General features: G+C 36.8%; 1 protein-coding gene across 1 annotated transcript in view; it reads left to right on the forward strand.

The window, feature by feature from the left end:
* The first annotated feature begins 2,770 nt into the window (after window positions 1-2,770).
* Window positions 2,771-22,015, forward strand: part of PDE7B (phosphodiesterase 7B) — a 164,659-nt gene continuing 145,414 nt past the window's right edge. Inside the window, exons 1-2 of the mRNA XM_042818596.1 lie at window positions 2,771-2,887; window positions 3,061-3,175. Coding sequence (XP_042674530.1) covers window positions 3,155-3,175 — 21 coding nt within the window. The 5' untranslated portion in view covers window positions 2,771-2,887; window positions 3,061-3,154. The remainder of the gene's footprint in view (window positions 2,888-3,060; window positions 3,176-22,015) is intronic.

Here is a 22,015-nt window from a genome sequence, read left to right on the forward strand (position 1 = left end):
AGTATTCTAGTCACATATTCACATGACTGTACCCTATCAAGTTTCTGTTATGTCAATTAAGCTGTAATTTTAATCTTGCATTAAAGTTTCCAGCTCCTTCTCTTCACATGAATACATTTTACATTTGTGCATATGTTGGTTTGCTTTCTTCTTCTTTCTTCTACAACCCTTCATAAATAGTCATTAACTTTTCATCTTTCCAGACTTTTTTTCTAGGCTCCTGTTTCCCATCTTTGCATACATGTACTCATTTGATCTTGTCTTTCTCTAAGTAGAAACCGCAACATTATGTGCTTCCAGGCAACTCCATCATCTAACCCAGGAAGTATCTCCATCACAAAAACCACAAAGGCCGTTTCTTCTCAGAGGGCCATGTGATTTCCAGAGACTGAGGTGGCCTCAGAGATAGTATCTAAGACTTTGCATAGACCTAAAACATACCAGCACCCTCACTCGTAAAACACAGTGCAATATTAATAAGATCAATACTAAAGTATAGAAAATGGAAGAAAAAAATGGGATTAAATAGACATTCATAAATCCCCTAGTGCCTATATTCCAAAGTAGCACCTATATTATAACTGCTCGTGAGTGATGTTTGCCTAACCCTACTTTTAAAAATAGCTAGTAATAGGACACTCTGGACTATCACTGCCAAGCTATTTCAGTATTTCACTCTCCTACCTTTAGTTTCTCTCACGTCTGATAACTTACCTTTGCTGCAATTTATTTGTTCTAACCACAGTGAATATGGAAAAAATATATTCCTCTCTTCATTGCCAGTTACCTACTTCTGTACAGAGCCATAACATGTCTGGACAGAGGACCCCGATTGCCTATAATGTCACATTCCTAATGTGGGTCCTCATAGATTGTAGGGGGCTCTCCTAAGAAACGCCCAGCAGAGTTTGAGACAAGTCACAGTTATATAAATGTTGCTATGAAGCCTCTAAAAGATTTTAGAGGCCAAATAATGTGTCCAGTACAAAGAGTTAACTCTAGTAGTGCCTATGTCTGGAGTTCTGCTCTCTCATTTTTTATTTTGAATAAATGTACACTTTAAACAGTTATTAACAGTTAACAACACTCCTTTTTTCAGTTGAGGTAGAGTTGATTTTCCATCATATCAGTTGGTATGATTCTGTGTTTTGGAGAAAAACGTTGATAACGCACCAGCTGAAACCAGGATAGAACTAAACAATATGAGATCATTCAGATGTGATCATTCTCATTGGAGAACTATATTGCTTTCAGCTGATGTTCCCTAAACTGGTCCCTGAAGAGGAATTCCCAATGTGCAGTACTTGGCTGAGCCCTTACTAATGCTGAGTGAAGATGAATGTGATAATTTTCTTTGTATTAGAGATAATACGGCTATTTATATGTTCCAGATTGCTTCATACAGTTTTCTAAGCACAGTCAGATGAAGATAATGAGCTCTAATTGATTTTGTAAAATCGCTAACTTACTTAATATATTTTTAACATGTTATTCCAGCACTTACAACACCACAACCCTTTGTATTTCTTGCTGAAGATGGTTATGTTAGCAGTGACACCACAGGCAGAATTTTATGTGATGAAAAAAATTTTAAAAAAATTAATCATTAATATTTTGGCCTTTACAGGACAATTTGTGATAGCATCAATTGATTGTCGTGGGTGTATTCTCCTGGAGAAGCTCCCACTAAACAGTTTTTTTACCTGTTCTGTGGATCACTGAAATTTGTCAATCTATCCCCTTCCAAAAGCATTTATATGAATTTTAAAATTAATTGTTAGACTGTTTGGAGTTGTTTGGAGAAAGCCATGCATAGTATACCAATCTCTTTGCAAGGAACCCCTGGAAGAGCAAATCAATAAAATTAAAATGATAAAGACAGTTAAACAGTTGTTGTTACCAGCTGACCTCCTATCAGCTATATTGTGCTGGTGTGGCCTCTCTTGCCTGTGCTAACTGACCTTGACATATGCTACTTGTTTTTTTCCTTCTGCTTCAGCTGCATAGCATCCCTTCTGCCAATGATGCAGCAACACAAGAAGTCAGACTCTTGCCTTCTGACACAGACTTTGGTATGAAATAAAACCCTCGTGGCAGTCCACGGCAGAGTTTTAAGGAGAACACAGCTGGGCTGCGACTGGCTGATGGAATGGATGTTTGCCCAGAGCAGCAGATCTTAAGCAGACCATAATGTAATAATGAAAGCAGTTTGCTAATTTGCAATATAGCTTGTGCTCACTGATAAAGGGATGTGTACAGTAGCTTGGTCTTATCTCTTTTGCCAGGTTTACACTGGTGTAGCAGCACTGAATTCAGAGAAGCAGTTCCTGATTTCCTTCTGGGCAAGGCCAGAATCAGGTCTGATTTTGCACCACAACCCAAACAGATAACAACTGTATCTGGGAAATATCTTAGGAATATTTAAGAATTCTACTCTATATATGTGCATATTTATAGCACATATATAGTGTGAATATTTTGGATCGTTCTAGTACCTCTCATTATAAAGTATTTCTAAGCTAAATCCAGGACAGACAAATTATGCCTCTGGCTTCTTTTAGTAAGGTAGCCTGCTTAAATCACTGTCACATTCTTCCCATAGTAGTCGCTTAAAATTAATAGCACATGCAGAGGAAAGACTAAACCCTTTGACGTCACTCCCGAAATGAGGAAACATAAACAGAAAAGGCTTCACTCCAGCGAGCTGACAGTGCCGAAGCGGATTGGTCTGCTTTCTCTTGCCTGTGGCAGTTGACAGCACCTCCCAGCCGTGCACGGCCTTCTGCTTGCTAACACAGACAGGCTGACTGCAGCAAGCTCAGCTCTACCCCAGTCCGTACACTGGCAGAAAAGTGCACTCTCTTTCTGATTTTTTTTGCTTCTTAAGGTGGTTTATTGGCTGGGTTGGGGGTCTTGGGGAGGTTTTCTTTTCCTTTTCTTTTTCCTTTTTTTTTTTTTTTTTTTTTTTTTTTTTTTTTTTTTTTTTTTTTTTTGGTTGTTGTTGTTGTAGCTGCTGCTGCTGCTGCTGTTATTTACTTGTATTCCTAATCCTGGATGCAGTTACTGGATTCTGCAGTACAAGTCTTCATGAACAAGCTGCACCGCTTACAGATTTCACAGCATTCAAAGGTCACAGAACTGCCACTATGGTTAAATGTCTTGTTTAATGGTTGAGGTATGTACAGCAAATCTAAAAGAGCCAGCATGATGATTTCTGAAGGGGAACTAAAACTGCGAGGGGGAGAGGGAGATAATACCATTATTTATTGGGAGATTTTTTGCTGATGACAGTTACTACAGCAACAAGATTTTGAATTTCCTCCCTTTTTATTCAAACTGGGTGAGAATTCTAACTTATGTTGGTTTAACTCTGTGATGGCAGAAGGAGATTTCAGAAATAATCTGTTATTGTAGTCCTTTCTGATCTGCAAAGGGAAGTGTGATTGCTTTCTGTGTGTATTTTCTGACTGCTCTATGACAGGAGAGGATACCTGGCACTCTGTTGGCTTAGGTGAAGGGAAAAGAAAACAAACTCATTTGTATCCTCGGGGGGTTGTGAGTTCGTTTAAGAGTTAGAGCAGAGAAAGAAGCTGGAAATAAACAGATCGAACAGAAGAGATTATCAGCTTCAATTTTTAGGACTATATCTACCTTTTTTTTTTTTTTTTTAACTTTGTTTGAGTTCATAAGTTTGAAATTAGGAAGCTTGTGTTTTGACTGATGAGCAGATCCACGGTGTAAAGGGTGCAAGCTCATAATCTTATATTAACGCCAGTTTTCAGATAGCTTTTGCTACTCACCCTGAGAAAAGTGGAAATTAATTGGAAGTTGAAGTAATGCAGCCTGATGCCAGTTTAAGAGCATATAGGCTCAATTCATATTTGAGCCAGTGATCTGCCTTGAATGAGTATTGCAGCAGCACAGTGGCTGGTGTGTGCTGCAGGAAGCGAACGCAACTGCTAGCATAAAACTAACATTGTTTTCAGGAGCGTGATTCTAACATACAAGGGGAGGAGCCACTTGTAAGAGCTTGTGTGTATGTGGTCTTAAAAATAATTTCAGGCAACACAGCCAATGTCTTTTGTTAATTGGATTAAAATACAGGTATGCTTAGCAACTAGCAATCATTTTCCCAATCTGTGAAAGAAGACAGCTCTCTTTGAGATGCAAACCCCCTAGAATTCGAAAATCTTTTAGTTTAACTTTAAAATTTATATCTGCTGAAACTACCTACATGACAAGGAAGAGAACATGAGCACACCTACCTCATGCAATGCACCTGAAAGGGTTACAAAAATTAACCATACTAGGCTCAAACATGCCTGCTTAAGGACTGCAAAAAATATTAGCTCTGAAATGCAGGGGATGTGATATGTGCTGTGAATGGACAATTGCTATTCTGCAGTGCCTAGTGGGAAAACAAGGACTTTGTGTATTGCAAATGCATAACTGCAGCTCCTCCATTTCCTCTGCTGTCTTTACTGATGGCTGCAGAAACAAAGAGGCTTGTCACAGATAGACTCTTTAGTGCCACATCTGTTCTGAGGTACTTGAGGACAATTTTTTTCATGTCATGCAACAACCTCAAGTCAAGCTGTGATGGTTGAGCTATTATTCTGTAATCCCTGTACCATTCTGTCCTCCACAGCCCTCCCCAAAATCTTATGGGAGCTGCCAGCTGTTTTAAAAACTAAAGCGTTACTTCTTTAGGCCTAAGCTTACAAAGATTAATGCAGTATTTGTTCAATGATCCATTAGTGACCAAGGGAAGCCTCAATCTAGAGGGGCTACACAGTCTGTTCTGCAAGAACCAACCTTATAGCTACAGAGAAATAACCCTGATTTCAAATGGCAGTCTGGAAGACATTGGTTCATACTTGCTTTGTAGAGTTAAATTACTGACTTTTTAGATAAACAAAATCTTTTGATAGAAGGTTGGTTCTTAAGGTCTGTATTTTGTAGCAGCTGCTTCTGATGGTATGAATAGTAAATATGCTAAGTGTACCTCAGTTGAGGAAATGACACTGTTTTTCTACTTTACTAATGAAAGTTTCTCTGCAGTGCTTTCTCTGAACATTCTTCATTCAGCATCAAGAACAAAATACAATTTAAGGTTGGCCTCTGCAGAGGATAAGAAGCTTCCTAGCATTTGGAGGCACACTGTGTCAAAAAGAGTGTACTGCGGAAGCTTCCTATAATATAAAGGCTGCTCCTTCTGAGATTATTTCAGTAGGGGGGACATGCGCTGTCACTTGTGAAGTGATTCCAACAGAGTAATGCACACTCTACTGAACTTGATTCATTGTACTGCAGATCACTTTTAAATTGTGAAATCTTTAATTCCATACTGTAGTATACAAATATAGCGTATAAGAGCAACTGTTTCCTCCCCTTCCTTTCCATTTAAGTGCTTTTCCCTCCTGAAGCCCAGCTCTTGACTTGCCCTTACTAGATCCCTAGGTAGGTCATCAAAGTGGACTTATTTTCCATCGTCTTCATTGCAGTGATGAATTATAATTGAGACATTCAGTCATACACAATTCCTTTTCACTTACCCAGTGCTCCTTCTATCAATAGTGAAGCACCTTTTAAGGACAAATAGCCTAAAAAGTTGATATCTTATGATGCGTACATGGTTTTCTTCTACTTTTTTAGTCTCATCGGGAAAGAAAACCTTCTCCTGTACTGGTGATTTCCTTTATTTGTGTGGTATGAAGCAGAAATGTCAGCTACTCACCAAGATGTTACTTGTCAAAAGACAAAAGGCTGATACCTCTTCATTTAATCATAAGAAATGTTTAATACCTAATCTGTCATTTGATCTTGTAAATATGTGGCCAAAAGCTGTAGATGCAATGGGGCTAACAGAAAAGCAAGTCATTTGGGGCAGCTAGGAAGACATCCCATTCAAATGAGCATTCTCAACAACTCACTGTTCATCTTTTTTTTCCATTTTAGTGCTTGAAATTCTTACAGCTCACCATGTGTTTGTCACAGGGTGAAAGTGAAAGGGACAGCTGGGGTCTTACCAGCTGCCAGAACAAAATTACGTGTTTTGTAATGAAATGATGGCTCAGTATTCTTCCTCCCACATCCATATTGGGTGGAAGATGGGTCTCTGTATGCTAGAATTATAGCATTCATTTTTCTTGTTCTTCAGCCAGAAAATAAGCATATTCCTGCAGGGACATCAGTTTTTATACTACTAGTCAAACAGTGGCTTTACATGTAGTGTGAAAATGACACTTTTCAGCCACAAGCTTTGGGATGTGGAACTGATCTTATTTAGAGTTTATGCCCTGAGGTCACTGGGACACTCAGACTTTTGGTCTCCATATCCTAGAGCAGTTCAAAACTTCGAATGCTTTTTTATTTCTCTGGCCAATCTGAGGTGCATCCATGTGGCAATGACAGCTGTAAAGCCAGGCACCATATAAAGGCCTATATATGCAGTTATGCAAGAGAGACTGGTAAGCTTTTCACAGTAAGTGGAAAAGCAAAGGACATGTCTTCTGATAGCAGTAGGTATTCGTCAAGTCTGAAGAGCTATCTTTGTGTACATTCTAGGGTGATAGGTTGTATTTGTTCTTTTTAAGCAAATTCATTTAATTTACTGAAATTTAAAATGCAACATCCACTTCTGAAAGACTATTTAACAAAAGAATTCTTCTGTCTTCCAGAAAATTGTTTAGAACCCTTATTAAGTCTATTTTTACTATTACTCTTACTACAGCAGCATCCCAAGAAAATAGCATTAGAAAAACAGTATTTGATCTTTTGAAGTTATCATTTCTGCTTTTCTGTGTCAGACTTTGTCAGAGTCAGATGTGTATTGCTAAGGTTCACAGTGGTCAAAACTGGTCTTCTGTTTTAAGGCCTCCTGTTTTCAAACAGAAAATTAAGAAATCAGAGCCAGGTCAGATAGAAGAGAGAGAAACTCAGAAGCCAGACTTCAGTTAGCAAATTTGTAAGCAAAAATTTTGGTGCAGGGACAGTTCTCAGAAGGCAACAATTAAATGATTTAAGCACTTCTCTTACACACATTTAATAGTGTGGCATCTGCCATCCAATGATGCTGTAATTCTGAGGTATATTTTTCACTTGTTCTTAGTGAAAAATTAGCTGTCATTTTATTATGTAAACAATGTTGAACTATAAAAATTAAACTAATGAAAGGGCCCTACTGAGTTTGATTTTCTTACTCCTTTCTTCCACCCAGTGAGTGCTGTGAGGATAGATAACTCAGTTTAGCTACTTATTTAAGCCACATAGTCTCATGGTGGCATATGATACGCCTCTGCTAGCTTGCTATTCAGCCAAATAAGATATCCAGGTTGCCTGGATAGATAAACATAGCTGATGATCTCTCCCTCTTAATAAGTGGGGGTGAGCAGTTAGGATTCTCCCAGTCACAGAGAGAGACAAATTTATCTAAAGAGAGAGAGACAAGTTTATCTAAAGGAGAATTGCATGCAAACACAAAAAGCAAGATTTATTTTTCTTTGAGTAGATTATATTAAAAATAAGAAACAAATATTTAGCAGAAGTTATCTGCAGAGATTTCTTTCTGTAGCTGGTAGGTTTATACTAGTTACCCACAAAAATTCCTGGTATGAGAAAACACACCAACTAATCTTGCACTACAGCATGTGTTAATGTTAGCAGTGTAAGATTTTTTAAAAGCGCAGCACAGAATTTCCCATCAAATTAAATTTAGCTAATTGTCTTGGAGGCATTAAAAACACACTTGTGGAGTAATTGCTGCCAGGACCTGTGTACCCTTCCCTATGTGGTCATTCAGAGCAGTCGATGACTCTAACCCATTTGGATGTAGCGAAGAGGTTTTGGAAGGGAACATTACCTTCCAAGAATAAAGTGGGAGGTAAGCATGTTTTTTACTGAATGTACAGCAACTATACAGAGATGTACAGAGATGGCTCTGAGGAACGCACATCTTTAAGGCTAAAATCAAGAAACCTCAACTTTAACTAGAAAAATTCTAGAAGATTGTATTGAGCTACTTCTACCATGTAATTGCTGAAAAGCACACATTATTTGCTCTGAAAGGAACAGTCTAAGCTCTCATGCTCTTCTTCCCTTCCTCCACAATACTCAGCCTTTCTCCCACAGCTCAGTTTTTACAATGCTTGTGAAGTCAGGCTGAGCTCTGGGGTTTGACCATTTTACACTCACTAATGTAGAGTGCCAACGCTGCCACACCTTAGTGCAAGGGCTCATCCCTTAGAAAGAGCTGACAATTCCTAGGTGGTTGCTGTGCTTTAGAAATGAACATCTATTGACATGAAATGCCTTCGTACTTTCCCAGGCACTCAGCTGTCAGCCAAGGGGTGTAGATATTTTCCACTTTGCATGTTGTGAGCCTATTATAGACTTGGGAGAGCTGCTTAAAGAGTTTCAGAGGGCAGCATCTGCTTAATATTTCTGTGGAGGAGCATCACTTTCCATCAGAAACTGAAGGTGTAGCAGTGCTGTGAACCTTACCTATGTATGCACCTGCACACAGAAATATACTAAATATGGGCAACATCTGACTTTTGGTTTCACTTCTTACTCAGTTTGCCACTTATGCTTGGCCTTAACCTTGTGAGAAGGTTAAGCAGAAGGAGGACCTCCTGCATATCAGGCTGCTGGGTTGGATGAGAATTTTTCACAGAGAGACCCAGGGAGAGATGAATGTGGATGCAGGATGTCTTTGTGGAGATAGGGCCTGGCATACTTCTGACTTTGAGCTAACTGATAGCCATGCGGAAAAAGCTAATGCTATGATTTGTTGCAAATGCTGGGATATGACCTGGGTCTAATTGACTTATTAATAGGCATTTCTGTTTCACACACTGCCACAATATCTATTAATAGCAATGTTCAAGTGACATCAAAGCAGCCGTCATAAATTTAATTGGTCAGTTGTATCTCCATTTTAGATAATATTAGCATTAGAAGACAGTAAGACAGCCAGGAAAACAATTATTAGTCATGATTAAGAAAGAAGAACTTGCATACATCAGCAAAGGAGAGAAGGGAGGTTTTCTTCAAGGAGTATAGTGAGTTCATTTTTGCTGTAGAAGAAAGGACACAATTATTAACGAGATCTCTGTACACTGAAAATGCCCTTACAAAACTAGATGACATAGAATATAATATATTGTAGAAGGAGAATTATTATACTGAAAGTAGTGTATTTTCTGAATTCTATTATTCTCTTGTTTGGTGGTTGTGTTTGTTTGTTTTAACAAAAGAATGGTCTACAGTTTTTCCAATGAACTAGAGGACCCAGGTGGAAAGATAAAACAGGAATGTATTTCTTTACCAAGCAAATTCCTCAGGTGCATAGTTGCTTTGTTTTTATGGGGCTGCTTTGAAAAGCAGAGCCACTGAAAGAGAAAAAGAAGACTCAAATTGGATCGGAGTGTGAGAGTGTAAAATGGCATGGTTCTACCGAGATTAATAGGTTTCCATCAATTTATACATGTGAAAGATCAAACCCACTGAGCATTCGGGACTTATAAGCACTCCCCTTTACTAGCTAGATCAAATATTAGGCTCTTTAGCCTTTAGCAGAACCTGTTTCACACCAGTGTTTTCCACCGCTCCCCCATAGTTGAGGTACAGTCAAGCTGCTTTCAGTGGTCTAGAGAAACTGCGATGCACTCTTTTTCTTCCTCCCGTCACCTTCTTTCTCTCATTTCTCATTAAAAAAAATAAAATAAAATAAAAATGTTTACCAGATTTTATCTGAAGTGACAATCTCAAGTTAATTTTTAGCATCTGTACAATCACCCGCAAAAGCATATACATTTGTCATACAAACAAGGTAGGTCTCACTGTATTCAGTATGGATCGTGATCTGCTGCAGTGGTACAGCTATGTAAGTAATGATTTAAAAAACTGGTAAACAGTGGGAAAAAGATAATTTTGCTTAAGGACCAAAATGCATGGCACTGTTTCACAAGGTATTTTTCATGCAGCAAGGTTGTAACATCCTCCCTCTTTGATCCATGAAACTATGGCTGTTGTAATAATATTCACCACCAAAACATATCTTTTGTAACAGTATGATAAAAAAAAAACAGCACAACATGAATATCTTGACTGATGTTCATGATATATATAATCATCAAAGCCTGAACCCGCTTCAGGTTTTAAATGAAATAGCCACGTCTAAAAAGCTGCTTTGCACAAGAGCTTGTCTGGAAAGCATTTTTTGCCTTCTTCCTCAGAAAAAAAGTAGACAGTGACTTGTGCTTTGTGCTGCTAAGAGGGTAGAGGAGAGAAACATCCAAGCTCCCTTTCTGCTTGTGCTGTTTCCCCAGTGCATGGTTCCCCAGATGGCCACAGCAGTGTTCCTGGGCACTGGGGGGTCCTGGCAGGCATAAGCTGGAACCCACTGCTCCATGCAGAGACACCGCTTGAAATTGAGGCCTCTGGATTGCAATAGCTGAAGTGACAGACAAATCCTGTCCTGAACCAGAAAACGTTCTAATTGGTGTTTTGTCCAGGCACTTTTCCACTGGCTTTCATTACAGTAAGCTGTTGATTATTGGAGAAAAGCGTGAGTGTAATTTGAGGAAAAACATCTCACCTCTACTGAAGAACTCTGACCTTGCATGTGGTGACCGAGGGACATGGGGGCTTTTATAACCCAGTTACTTGCCCCATCCCTGGAGATGTTCAAAGCCAGGTTGGGCCATGGGCAGCCAGTATTAAATGTGGAGATTGGTGGCCCTGCCTGTGGCAAGGGGGTTGGAGATCCGTGATCATTGAAGTCCCTTCCAACTCAGGTCATTCTATGATTCTATTCTTATTGAGAAAAGGTGGTCAAAAACCTTGTTCCAATCATTTGATCTTTTGCAAAAGTCAAGTTATTGAGTGTGCATTAAAAGCTGTAATGTTCACAGAAGCCTTTAATTTCCTTATCCTTCAGAAATCCTTTTTTCACCTTCCTCCCAATATGCCTAGTAGTACTTATTTTTTATTTTGAAAATAATTGAAAAATTAGCAGCACTTCATGCTTTATTTATTTAATAACTGGGAAGCTTATTTCTTCATGTTAAGATATCCTTGTAGCGATTAACACTTTTCACCTTTAGAAAAAAATTGCTTTAAAAAGAAGCTTGAGCATGCACTACAGAAGTATTCCTTTTCTTCTCATCCTCCCCCTGCATGCAGCACTTCAGGGCTTCTGCAGCAGAGTAAAGGAGTGTGGGATTTTGTTTATTTTTTATTTTTTGCTTAAACACTGTAGCTAGCAAGCATTTTTTTATTATTTTTTTTAATCCAATCATGAGCGAGAGGGAGGATTATAATATTTAAACATGTCAGATGGTCTTGAAGGTGAGCCTCACATTCATCTCATCCACTTATCATGCAACTGCAACTCAGTTCTACTGCATTCGATTTTTTAATTAGTATTCATGGTTTAGTGTAAAGATACGCATAACATCACTTGATTAATCCTTGTTTTTTTTCCTTTCAATCATGTTTACTACTAAACATGAAAAAGCCTGAGCTGAGTTCTATTGTTTTCCAAATATTAGTAGAAACTATTTCATATTTCATAAAATAATAAAGTAAAAAGCAGTTAATGCCAATCTACGTTTGCCATTGTAAATTTTTATGATAGCTGATGAAAACTAGTTTGCAAATAAATGATTCTTTCTCTAGAAAGATCTCTTAAGCTCCAGATGTTTAAAATGTAGAAAGCAACTGGCAGAGAGCTCTCAGTGCTTTGTAGCCACCCTTTAATTGTCAGCTGCTGACAATATCTTGACAGCTGACCTTCTTCTGACTGCAGTTTTAGGAGGGCTTCAAAAGCCTCTGAGCTACTCAATTTCTAGAGATATTTTCTGGGAGATAACATTAAAGGAGAATTTTTTCAGTTTTGACTCTCTTATCCACATTTTCTGTAAGAACACTTGTCTAAAACTTACCTTTTCAACATGCTGATTTATAGGTTTTGGCACAGGAACTAATGCTGTTTCTCCTCATAGCAGACAGAAAATTAGTCACAATCTGATGTTAACATTTTCTCCATTACCTAAGCTGTTTTACACTTTGTTAAGTTTAACACAAGCAAATCTATTGCCTTTGAACAAGCCATGGTGTTATTGTCCATGTTGCAAATAATCATAAATAATTTATGACGACACTACTGTAATTCAACCTCTGGCAGACTGGAATCCGACTTCTCTTACCATTGAATTGAACAGAGAAGTACCACTTGAGTGCAGCAGAGGGAAATCTTTGTTTTAGCTAATTTATAATAAATAGTTAAGTATGAATAACCCTGTAGATATATTTGCTCTACTGTTTCCTACTGGGAGATTTGATTTATCAGTTTGCCTTCAGATTTGACATACTCCAGATCTTTCTGTAGTATCAACAAATAATCTACACTGTAGAGAGCAATAGGGTCATTCTGAGATATAGGATAAATGTAGATTTTAGCAACCAGGATATCAGGAAAAGAATCGATGAAGAGTCCACCACTAGAAATTTCTGCCAAAATCAACAGTGGTGGTGTACTTATCTGCTTGTCACTTAAATTGCCCTCATTGCATTTCAGAGTCAAGTACCTGCATATCACAGGGTGATACAGTCCTGTTTCTTTGCATCTTTCCTACGAATCTTACGCACTCCTCTTGTAGTCCCTCGTGACTGGAATAGAAACTCTTTGTAAAGTCAGACATGTAAAAGGGATTGGCTTTAGTCTTATCTAAGGCAGATGAGAAATTCAGTCAATGTAAACTTCCAAGTATTTTTTTTATTTATTTCACTACTTTTATTCAGAGAATACAAAACCAAACTCCAGCAAAATTGGCTTATCTCATTTCTTAATAATTTCTACATTTTAAACTAAAGAATTTTCTTTCTACCTATTTTTTCAAAATGGAAATATAAAAGAAAATAAAATTTTTCTGTCTTCTGATTCTGGACTGTTACATCTACACTGTCCCTTTGAACTCTAAGCAGATTGTTACAGGAAGATGATGTATCATCATAAGGCAGACTATAGGGCAGGCATAATGGAAAGGTATTTCCTAGGTTACCGTGAAATTTCAGAAACATTTCTGATTAAGATTGGTAACACAGTGAAAGGGAGAAAGGCAAGTACAGATGATCTCAGAGACTTAAGATCCCAAATAGCAACATGATACAATGTTCAGATTCATACCAGATGAAATGCTAACCTTGGAAAAAATTGTATTGAGCTAAGAGATTATTTAAGGCTATTGCTCTATGATGCAAAGCTGTGTAGCAGTGTCAGTGTAGTTCAAAAATATTGCATGTAATATATTAGTAAGATCAGTAAGATTCCATCAGGTAAGATACTGTTTCCCACAAGAAGCTCAGCAAACTTGAATGTATTAAAACTTACTTTTTCTTTAAATGGCTTCCATAACTACATATAAATATCTTTTAAGAGTTTGGAGATTGAAGTTTTAGTTACTCCCAATTTTAAAGCTCTTAAATTAATTAGTGTTTAAATATAAACAATATTTATAGCTCTTCTATTCTCTGTGTATGAAAATGCAGAATAACCTATTATTTATATAAGCCGTCTATTTTGACAATCTTTTATAACGGAAATTTGGCCATTTCTTAAATACATTGTTATGGAACATGGCACTGTATCCTAAGGATGCGATATTCCTTCTACAAACTGGAGACAGAAATACCTCAAACATTTATTATTATTATTATTTTAAGTGGTAAAAACTAAGGGTTCACTTCACCTACCTTATGCACACAGAACACAAAGCACAACTCCCATTTCAGTAGGTGAGGTGGAAACTTTGTATACCTTGTGGGTTCGCTATAGCAACCCAAACAGCAGTGAGTGATCCCATAGCTCTGATAGTAATGCAGCTTTCTTCAGAGTCACTTGACCCAGCAAGGCTGCATGGGTCCATGTTACTCCAACAAGAATTGCCCTGGGAGAATTTGTCATCTCTGCCCCCCAAAGCCCCTTAACATGGCAGTGGCAGGGTGTGTGCAAATAGTGAGTGAAAGGGTGGAGGAAACTGGTCTGCCTTGGTGGCATTTGGTACATGGGAATTCTAGAGTAAGGAATAAACAAAGGTCACCTCATGTTTTACATCATTCTCAGAAACATCAAACTAAACAGCTAATGTTTGACTACCAGCATTTACAGAGAAAGAATGGGGAAAAATTGCACTATGGCTTGTTATCTTTAATGTCTGTAATAATGCACCTTCCTATGCCTAATACTGCATAGTAAATTGCTGATGCTGATTGTACTTCATCTCTATTTCTCCTCATTTCTATTAAGCCTTAATCTTTTGATCTCCAACAGTGGCTCCATGAGAAATAACTAGTCCATTCAACATCATGGTTATTAGAAGTTTGGATCCAGGTTCTTAATAGCATTTCTTCACAATGCTTGACTTCGCCACTCTCTTGACATAGAGTCTGTCTCCACTGTCAGGATAAGGATTGTTTGTATAGAAGACATCTGTGTAAAACCTCAAAGTGAGATGATGAGAAACAGGATTATCATATCCCTCTACAATCCCCTTTCCAAATGAAAGATAGATATAAGTCTTTCAATTTTTCAAGCAAATCATCACATTTTTAAAGAAGAATAAGTGAGAGAGCAAGTCATAAGCTATAATCCTACCTTCTGTGATACTGAAGAATTTTCGTCCTTGAGACCCAAGTGTAAAAGAGAACAAATAAATCTGAGAAGGCTGTAGGAAATGTAATAATTTTTCTTTTAGAACCAGCAGTGATGAGGATTATTTATCCCCCCTTGGTCATTCATTAACCTCACTTATTCACCCTGTGATGTCTCATTATATACAGATATTAGGACCATTAGCACATACCTTGAGAATTTATTACTTCAGTTTTCTTCAATATGTGAGAAAAAAAAAAACAACAAAAAAACAACCATAATGGCAGTACCTGCAAACAGTGTGTTTCACAACAATAATATGTTGTGATCAAGTGTGGGGTTTTTTTCAGTGGAAAATGGCGATTTAAAATGGTTTGGATTATTTACTTCATTAACAATGTATTTAATCATGTGGCTGATTTTACATACAGGAGTGTTTGAATACTGAAGAAGTTCCATTGTCTTTGTAGGTCTTTACAATGCCAGCTTATGGCACTAGCAGTCAGTTATTGTATTGCTCAATTATTTTAACAGTTTTAGAAATTCCATAAAATATTTATTCTGTGCTTGTTTTGGAAAGCTGAGACAAAATATTTGTGGATTTGAAATATTTGTATTGCTTTTTAAAAATTTTGTTATAGTACAAAATATATAATTGTGAATCATTTATAAGTTATTTTATTAAATACTGTTTTAAGGGAAAATCAGAGGATCTAACAGAAAGTCACAAAATGAAAGAAGATCAGGGAAGATCAGAATTACAGAATCACAGAACTGTGGGGGCTGGAAGGGACCTCTAGAGATCATCAAGTTCAGCCCCCCCCACAAAGCAGGCCCCCTACAGCAGGCTGCACAGGTAGGCATCCAGGCAGATCTTGAACATCTCCAGAGAAGGAGAATCCACAGCTTCCGTGGGCAGCCTGCTGAGAACTGTGAGTGGATGTTCTTCCAGTCAAGCGTCATGAAAAAAAAATGCATAATGCAGGATACATAGTAACTACAAGCTGATTCTCTTATCTTTGTGCTAATATATGAAATATATGTGCTAATATATATGAAACATACACAATATATTGTGTATGTTCCATAAAGAAAGTAGTATGATTTCTAGTATTTCTACTCAGTTTATATCTGACTTTTTCATTCTATCAACCTGGCCTTTCTACTTTGTATATTTTCTGTAATTTGTGCATTAATACTCTGGTGACTAATGTCTATGTGTTTTATTTTATCTAACAGCTCAAGACTTTCTGGGATCTAGTCTTTCTTAATTTCTTGTGAATTTCTTCCCTTGGTATATCTTGCATTCTGATACAGCAAGGTTAATGCTGTGGTCTTGTAGGCTTCACCATATCTCCCGACATGTTTGATCACAAATAAATGAGTACAGCAATTACCTTCCTGTTAGCACATCAGCAAATCAGGCTACGCCTCTATTTAGATTCCAACTTCTTAATGATCCTGAGGATATCAGTACAATTTAAAATAAATTCCCTGGGAAACTGGTCTGCCTTGGTGGCATTTGGTACATGGGAATTCTAGAGTAAGGAATAAACAAAGGTCACCCCATGTTTTACATCGTTCTCAGAAACATCGAACTAAACAGCTAATGTTTGACTACTGGCATTAAGCCTCTAGGCTTCACTGTCTATTCCTTATTTTCCCTGTACTTGTACCACCATTCATGCAAACCACATGGAAATTTTACCTATGCGATATTCTTGCAATGTCAGCCTCTGTTACAGGAAATCTTGATAAAAAGACATTTTAACATAAAATAATATCAATGCTAGCAAGCAAGCCAGACACTCAAAAATATTTGTGTATTTGGGCTCTCAGACTTTTGTAGCCCTTCCTATTCTGAAATCTTAAGAGACTCATTTTCAGACTGGAAGTCATTGTCACTATCTGTTCCGAAAGTTCCAAAAACAGAAACAACCTCCCTCCTCTCCTCTCCTCTCCTCTCCTCTCCTCTCCTCTCCTCTCCTCTTTCAGCAAAACTTGTCATTCCTCGTAAATAGAAGTATCCTTTTCAAGAAGCAACAAATATACAGAATATACATATATGTGTACATATGTTGCTAAAAAAAGAAAGCAACTTAGTTTCCACGATTTCGTTTTCATAATTAAGTTGTTATTATATGTCTGCCCACTTGAAATTTAGTCTACAAACCTGCAGTCTTCTACAAAATCTGAAGGCTGTTTGTGAATCAAGTGTGCTCTCTGATTTGTCTGCCGTTATACCACTACTGCATGAAAAGTCTCCCTAGCTATGCCACAAGGTGCATGGAACAAGCCCACAAGCACACCTGGTGCTATCAGTGTTGTTTTTTCTAACCACTGCTGGCCAGTTAGTTCTGCGGGAACTAGTGGTAACATCAATTCAGACGCTACTTACAGATCATTTTTGTACAAGCTCAGTAGGCTTTAATTAGTACTCAGTCCTTTTATTTGATACTTCAATGCAGAAAATCCGGGATCGCAATCTTCCCTTCTTGCATTTTAAATGAGAAAAAAAATATATGTTCCTCTAATTTCACAACAGTGTTTGGAAATGAATTGTTTTTTAAAAATTTGTATTAAATTATCTGTAAGAAGTAAATATTTAGAGCAAGGAAATTTTAATGCCATAATTTAAATATATATATATATGTATATATATATTCACATCAATACTTAAATCTTTATGGATGGATCTGTAACTCACAGCAGAAAGGTAATTGAGAAAACCAATGGGAAATTTTACATGAATGAACTGAGCAGAACTTTTGTAGAAGCTATTTCTGGGCAGAGGTTTAACGCTACAAGAAACAAAAACAAAAACAAAAACAAAAACAAAAACAAAAAAAACACTGATCCATAACATTCTTTTCTAATAAAACATTTAGGAAGCCTAAAGTGCTGATTTTCAAGCACAGAGTAAGAAAAACTTACCAAGGCATTCTGAATATCTTATTACCTCTGGTCTTCTGCATACAGCATAATCATGTCGAATTAGCATTTTCCATACCTATTCAGGAAGCCTGCTTCTGTTAAAACAAAAACAAATGTCAGGTGGCTGATCATAGTTTCTAGCAGCTTACTGCAAGAACAGTCTGCAGGAGTCATCTATTTCAAGGCTAGAATGCTTCTGTGTAGCATCTGGGTTCTACAGTGAACATTTTTTTGTCTCACTTCACTTGCTTCATTATCTTTAGGGTTAGGCAGTTCATCTTTCTGTGAACAGAGATTGTTTTCTTTTTAACTTCTAAGTAAAGGATGGACTTGAGAACTAGAGGGAAACCATATAAATTCCAAGTAATTATCATCTGAAAGCAAATTTGCTACTCTAAATGAGTTAGAAGGAAGCTCTAATATATTTGCAATATTTGAAAAGGTAAGGATAGTAAATGCACATTTGAAAGTACATGTTCCATAAGATCAGAAATAAATTTTCCTTCCTCAAAACCAGCAAGTATGTGATCAAGCTATAAATAGATATTTCAGATGCTTTATATCGTTATCTAAATAAATCCAAACTACCTATTTCTGGAAAAACAGTTATCTGATGTTTTTGATATCTGATACAGCTTTTCTCAATAAAAAGTTCTTTATTTGATAGCTTAATTGTAATATAGAGAAATATTTGCCAGATAAATTAATTCTACTTCTATGTTCATCAGTGAAAATCAAATAACAGAAATAATCTTATTTACACGTAAGTAATCAGTGAGCCTCAATACTGTGACAAAATATATTTTCAATTTTTATACTGTTTTTTCAAAGAATTAATTTTCTTTTCAGGATATCATAATACAGTCTGGCTTTCCTTTAAAATACAAAACTGAGCACAGACCTGCATGAATGACAAAGGAATCCTTCTTTTTATTGAACCTTATGTCCTATGATTTTACTCCTTATATACTTACTTGCATCATAGTTACGTGTGAGGGTTTCCCTCTGCCACCTCCAGTGTGCTACATGCTGTGTGATAAGGTGCCATGCAAACAGAGAAAATCACAGTTGGGTCATTTTACACTGAGTGTATCAAAGTAAACAGGAGAAACAATGTGAGCATACAAAAATAAGATTATATATTTGCAGTGATTAACTGCTGCATGAGTTGATATTGAGTTGACATCATTTTTATATGTTAAAATGAGATGATGAACTCACACTTGATGAGATGTCACAAATTTATCATTGATACAGAATTTAACCTTTATTCAAAGGAAAAATATTAGTGAAATTACCTGTCTTTTTGAATTACTTTACATTCGTTAGAAGTTACTGGTTTTTGTGCGTGCTTGCTTACTTAGATGAAGTTGTGAGCACATCTTTGAATCAGAAATCAAACTTGATTCAATTTAACAAAAACTTTGTAGGTGTTCTTACCTGACAGGTCCTAACAACTTTACTGAGATCTCTGGAGGTTAATGGTTTATTTAACAATCCGTGGTATGAGGCCATATCTGCAATGCATTTAGTTCTGGGCTTCCAAGCATAAGAAAGGCATGAAGTCACTGAAGTAAGACTAGCGAAGAGCTGCAAGAGTGATTAAGGATTGTGAAGATGTGTCATATGGGGAGAGTCTGAAAGAGATGAGACTGCTGCTTATGTTGGAAAACAGAAGGTCAAGTGGAAATTTTATCACTGTTTATAAACAGATGAAGGGGGTGTGTTTGGAAGACAGAGAAGGACTGAACTTGGTGATCTCCAAAGGTTTGTTCCAACCTCAGCCATGCTGTGACTCTCAGTAGTGGACAAGGCACTCAGATGATCAGCTGACGACAAACCCCCACAGATGAGATAGGACTACCAGCACATATTAGCTATGAATGTATAAATGGTAATAATATCATTTAGGAAGAGGACAGAAGAAACATCCCCCTATTAACAGGTTTTCTGTGACAAGGAGTGTCAAGCTAGCAAATTATTCCAAGAAATAATAGAAATTCAAAGAATCAAAGAATCACAGAATGGCTGAGATTGGAAGGGAAACAGTCTGGTCCAACTCCCCAGCTTAGGCAGGGCTACCTAGAGCAAGTTGCCCAGGTCCATGTCCAGGCAGCTTTTGAATGTCCCCAAGGAGGAGACGTCACAACATTTCTGGGCAATCTATTCCAGCCATTGGTCATCCTCACTTAGTAAAGCATTTCATTGCGCTCTGGTGGAGTGCCTTGTGTTCCACTTTTTGCCTGTTATTTCTTGTTCTTTTTCTGGGCACCACTGAAAAAAGCCTAGCTATGTAATCTTTAAACCCACCCTGGTGGGGGTTGCAAAGCAGATAATTTAAACATTGCTTTCAGTATGCTTCAGAATATTTTGAAGATATCCTGCCATGGTTGTTGCTGCTTTTATTAGTTGGATCATATTCTTTCTGTAAGAGTATTTTATCTACTGATTCAAATTCACTAAGGTACTCTTTTGTGAGTGGGTAACCAAGGTTGTCTGAGCTTTGATATTTTTCTGGCACATCCATTAGTGTATTATTAGTGTTCAAAAGGAATATATAGTAAATGTTTCAGATCTAACATATGCTCTCATTCAGTATTTCTGCTTTCAGAAGATAAACAGAAATTCCACTCCTTATTATGTCCTAAATCATTTCTGCTATAGTTATTCTGAGGGCCTGGTTTTGTTTACGTATGTATGTGTGTACATGCCCAGACATTACTACTTGTGTTTCTTCCAAAAACAGTGAAATCCAAAGGGAAGTCCCATTGTAATTGCACATTGTTTACTTTTACAACTTCTATTTTGTTGAATTTTGTAATGAAATTACAACTTCTATTTTGTCTGCTGCGTATATTTGCTAGATTTATTCAAAATGGATAATATTTCTGAGCCTGCTGATTAGTAGCTTATATTAGAAAGCTGCATATAAGAGGGAGAGAGAACCATCAGCTACATGTGCTCTGCTTCAATAGACCACTGCTGCAAATTTTTAGAACTAATAAGGAATTATAATTCAGAGATGGCATACCTGCAGATTTCTAGAACTTTTGAAAAACAATTTCTTACAAGTGAGTCAAAAATCCTAAATAATTTTCAGTTTAGTAACAGTGCTGGAAAACACAGTATGTTGACTCATTCGATATGGCTAAAGAAGAAAGCTTTATTTTCTGAGATAGTGAAATTATACATTTAAAAATGATAAGCAACATGTCATTCTGTAAAACTGACCTCATACATCTCATTCCAGGTCCCTTGTTACTGTTATCTTTAATTAATACTTTAATTGAAGTGTACCAAATTAATGTAATGAATAAATAAGTGTATATAATAGTATATATATAGTGTATAATAGTATATATATAGTATATAATATTAAGTAATAAATCTCCTCTGAATGACAGAGCCAGAATTTGACAGTAACCCGTGATGAACTAACACAATAATAGGGAATAGAAATTCCCCAAATTAATGAAATCTTCTGACAGTTAAAGTCCTAGATTAACACAATTGTCTTGATGAAGACAAGGTAAGGGAATCTCTGGAGAAGTTTATTTTACACTCCGCTAAAGAGAATCTCTGTCTCTATTATCACAGTGTATTTGAGTGGGACTTGTTGTACTTAGAAGATAAATTCATTTTTTTACTTTGTTTCTCCTTTCTAAGTTGATTCTCTTACTGTGCCTTTACTACAGTTAGGAATCTCTTTATTTGGCTTTAGGGGGAATAATCAGCCAAGAAACTTTCTACCAATGTAAGAAGTTAAGGATCTGAGTACAGCATTATAAATAGCCCTGTAGAAGCGGTCAAAATGAAGTATTCTGTTACTTCCCCATTGTAGCAAAATCATTTTTGGTAACTATAAACTGAAAATAAACCTACACAAAGCATCTGAGAAAAATAACCTACCTAGGTGATAAACTGACAACTTACTTCTTAATAACTTCATTATAAGATGTAGATTAATTGCATTTGTCAATCCTTGGCCACCTGCTGGCAATAATTAACTTTGATTTCGTGCTGATTTTAAGGAACACATTTGTCTGTAATGCTGTTAGAGGATGCAGCCAATAAGAAGCTGTAAGCATGTTCTTTTTTCTGCTTAGCAATCAAAATTGGTTCAGTGCTCAGTTTACTGAAAATGAGTATGTTTTGATTTATATGCTGTCTTTTTCTATAACATCTACTGAAATTTTAGTTTCACACAGACATGCTTTGGAAACTTGCTATATTAACATCAGTTACAACCTAAATCTTATTACATGGCTTGCTTATGGTTTTCTGTCTAAATTCTTATACTGTGCTTGTAGCAATACAATATTTGTACCTTCCAACTGTAACTATAAATTCTAGTTAAAAAATAATTTGTAAATCATAGGGCTCTATTGTCAGTACAAGGTTCAGTGTAAATAGTCTCTTCTGATA

This window comes from Centrocercus urophasianus, unplaced genomic scaffold (genome assembly GCF_019232065.1).
Source record: "Centrocercus urophasianus isolate 14NV4802_14NV808 unplaced genomic scaffold, USGS_Curo_1.0 seq_10, whole genome shotgun sequence".
NCBI lineage: Eukaryota > Metazoa > Chordata > Aves > Galliformes > Phasianidae > Centrocercus > Centrocercus urophasianus.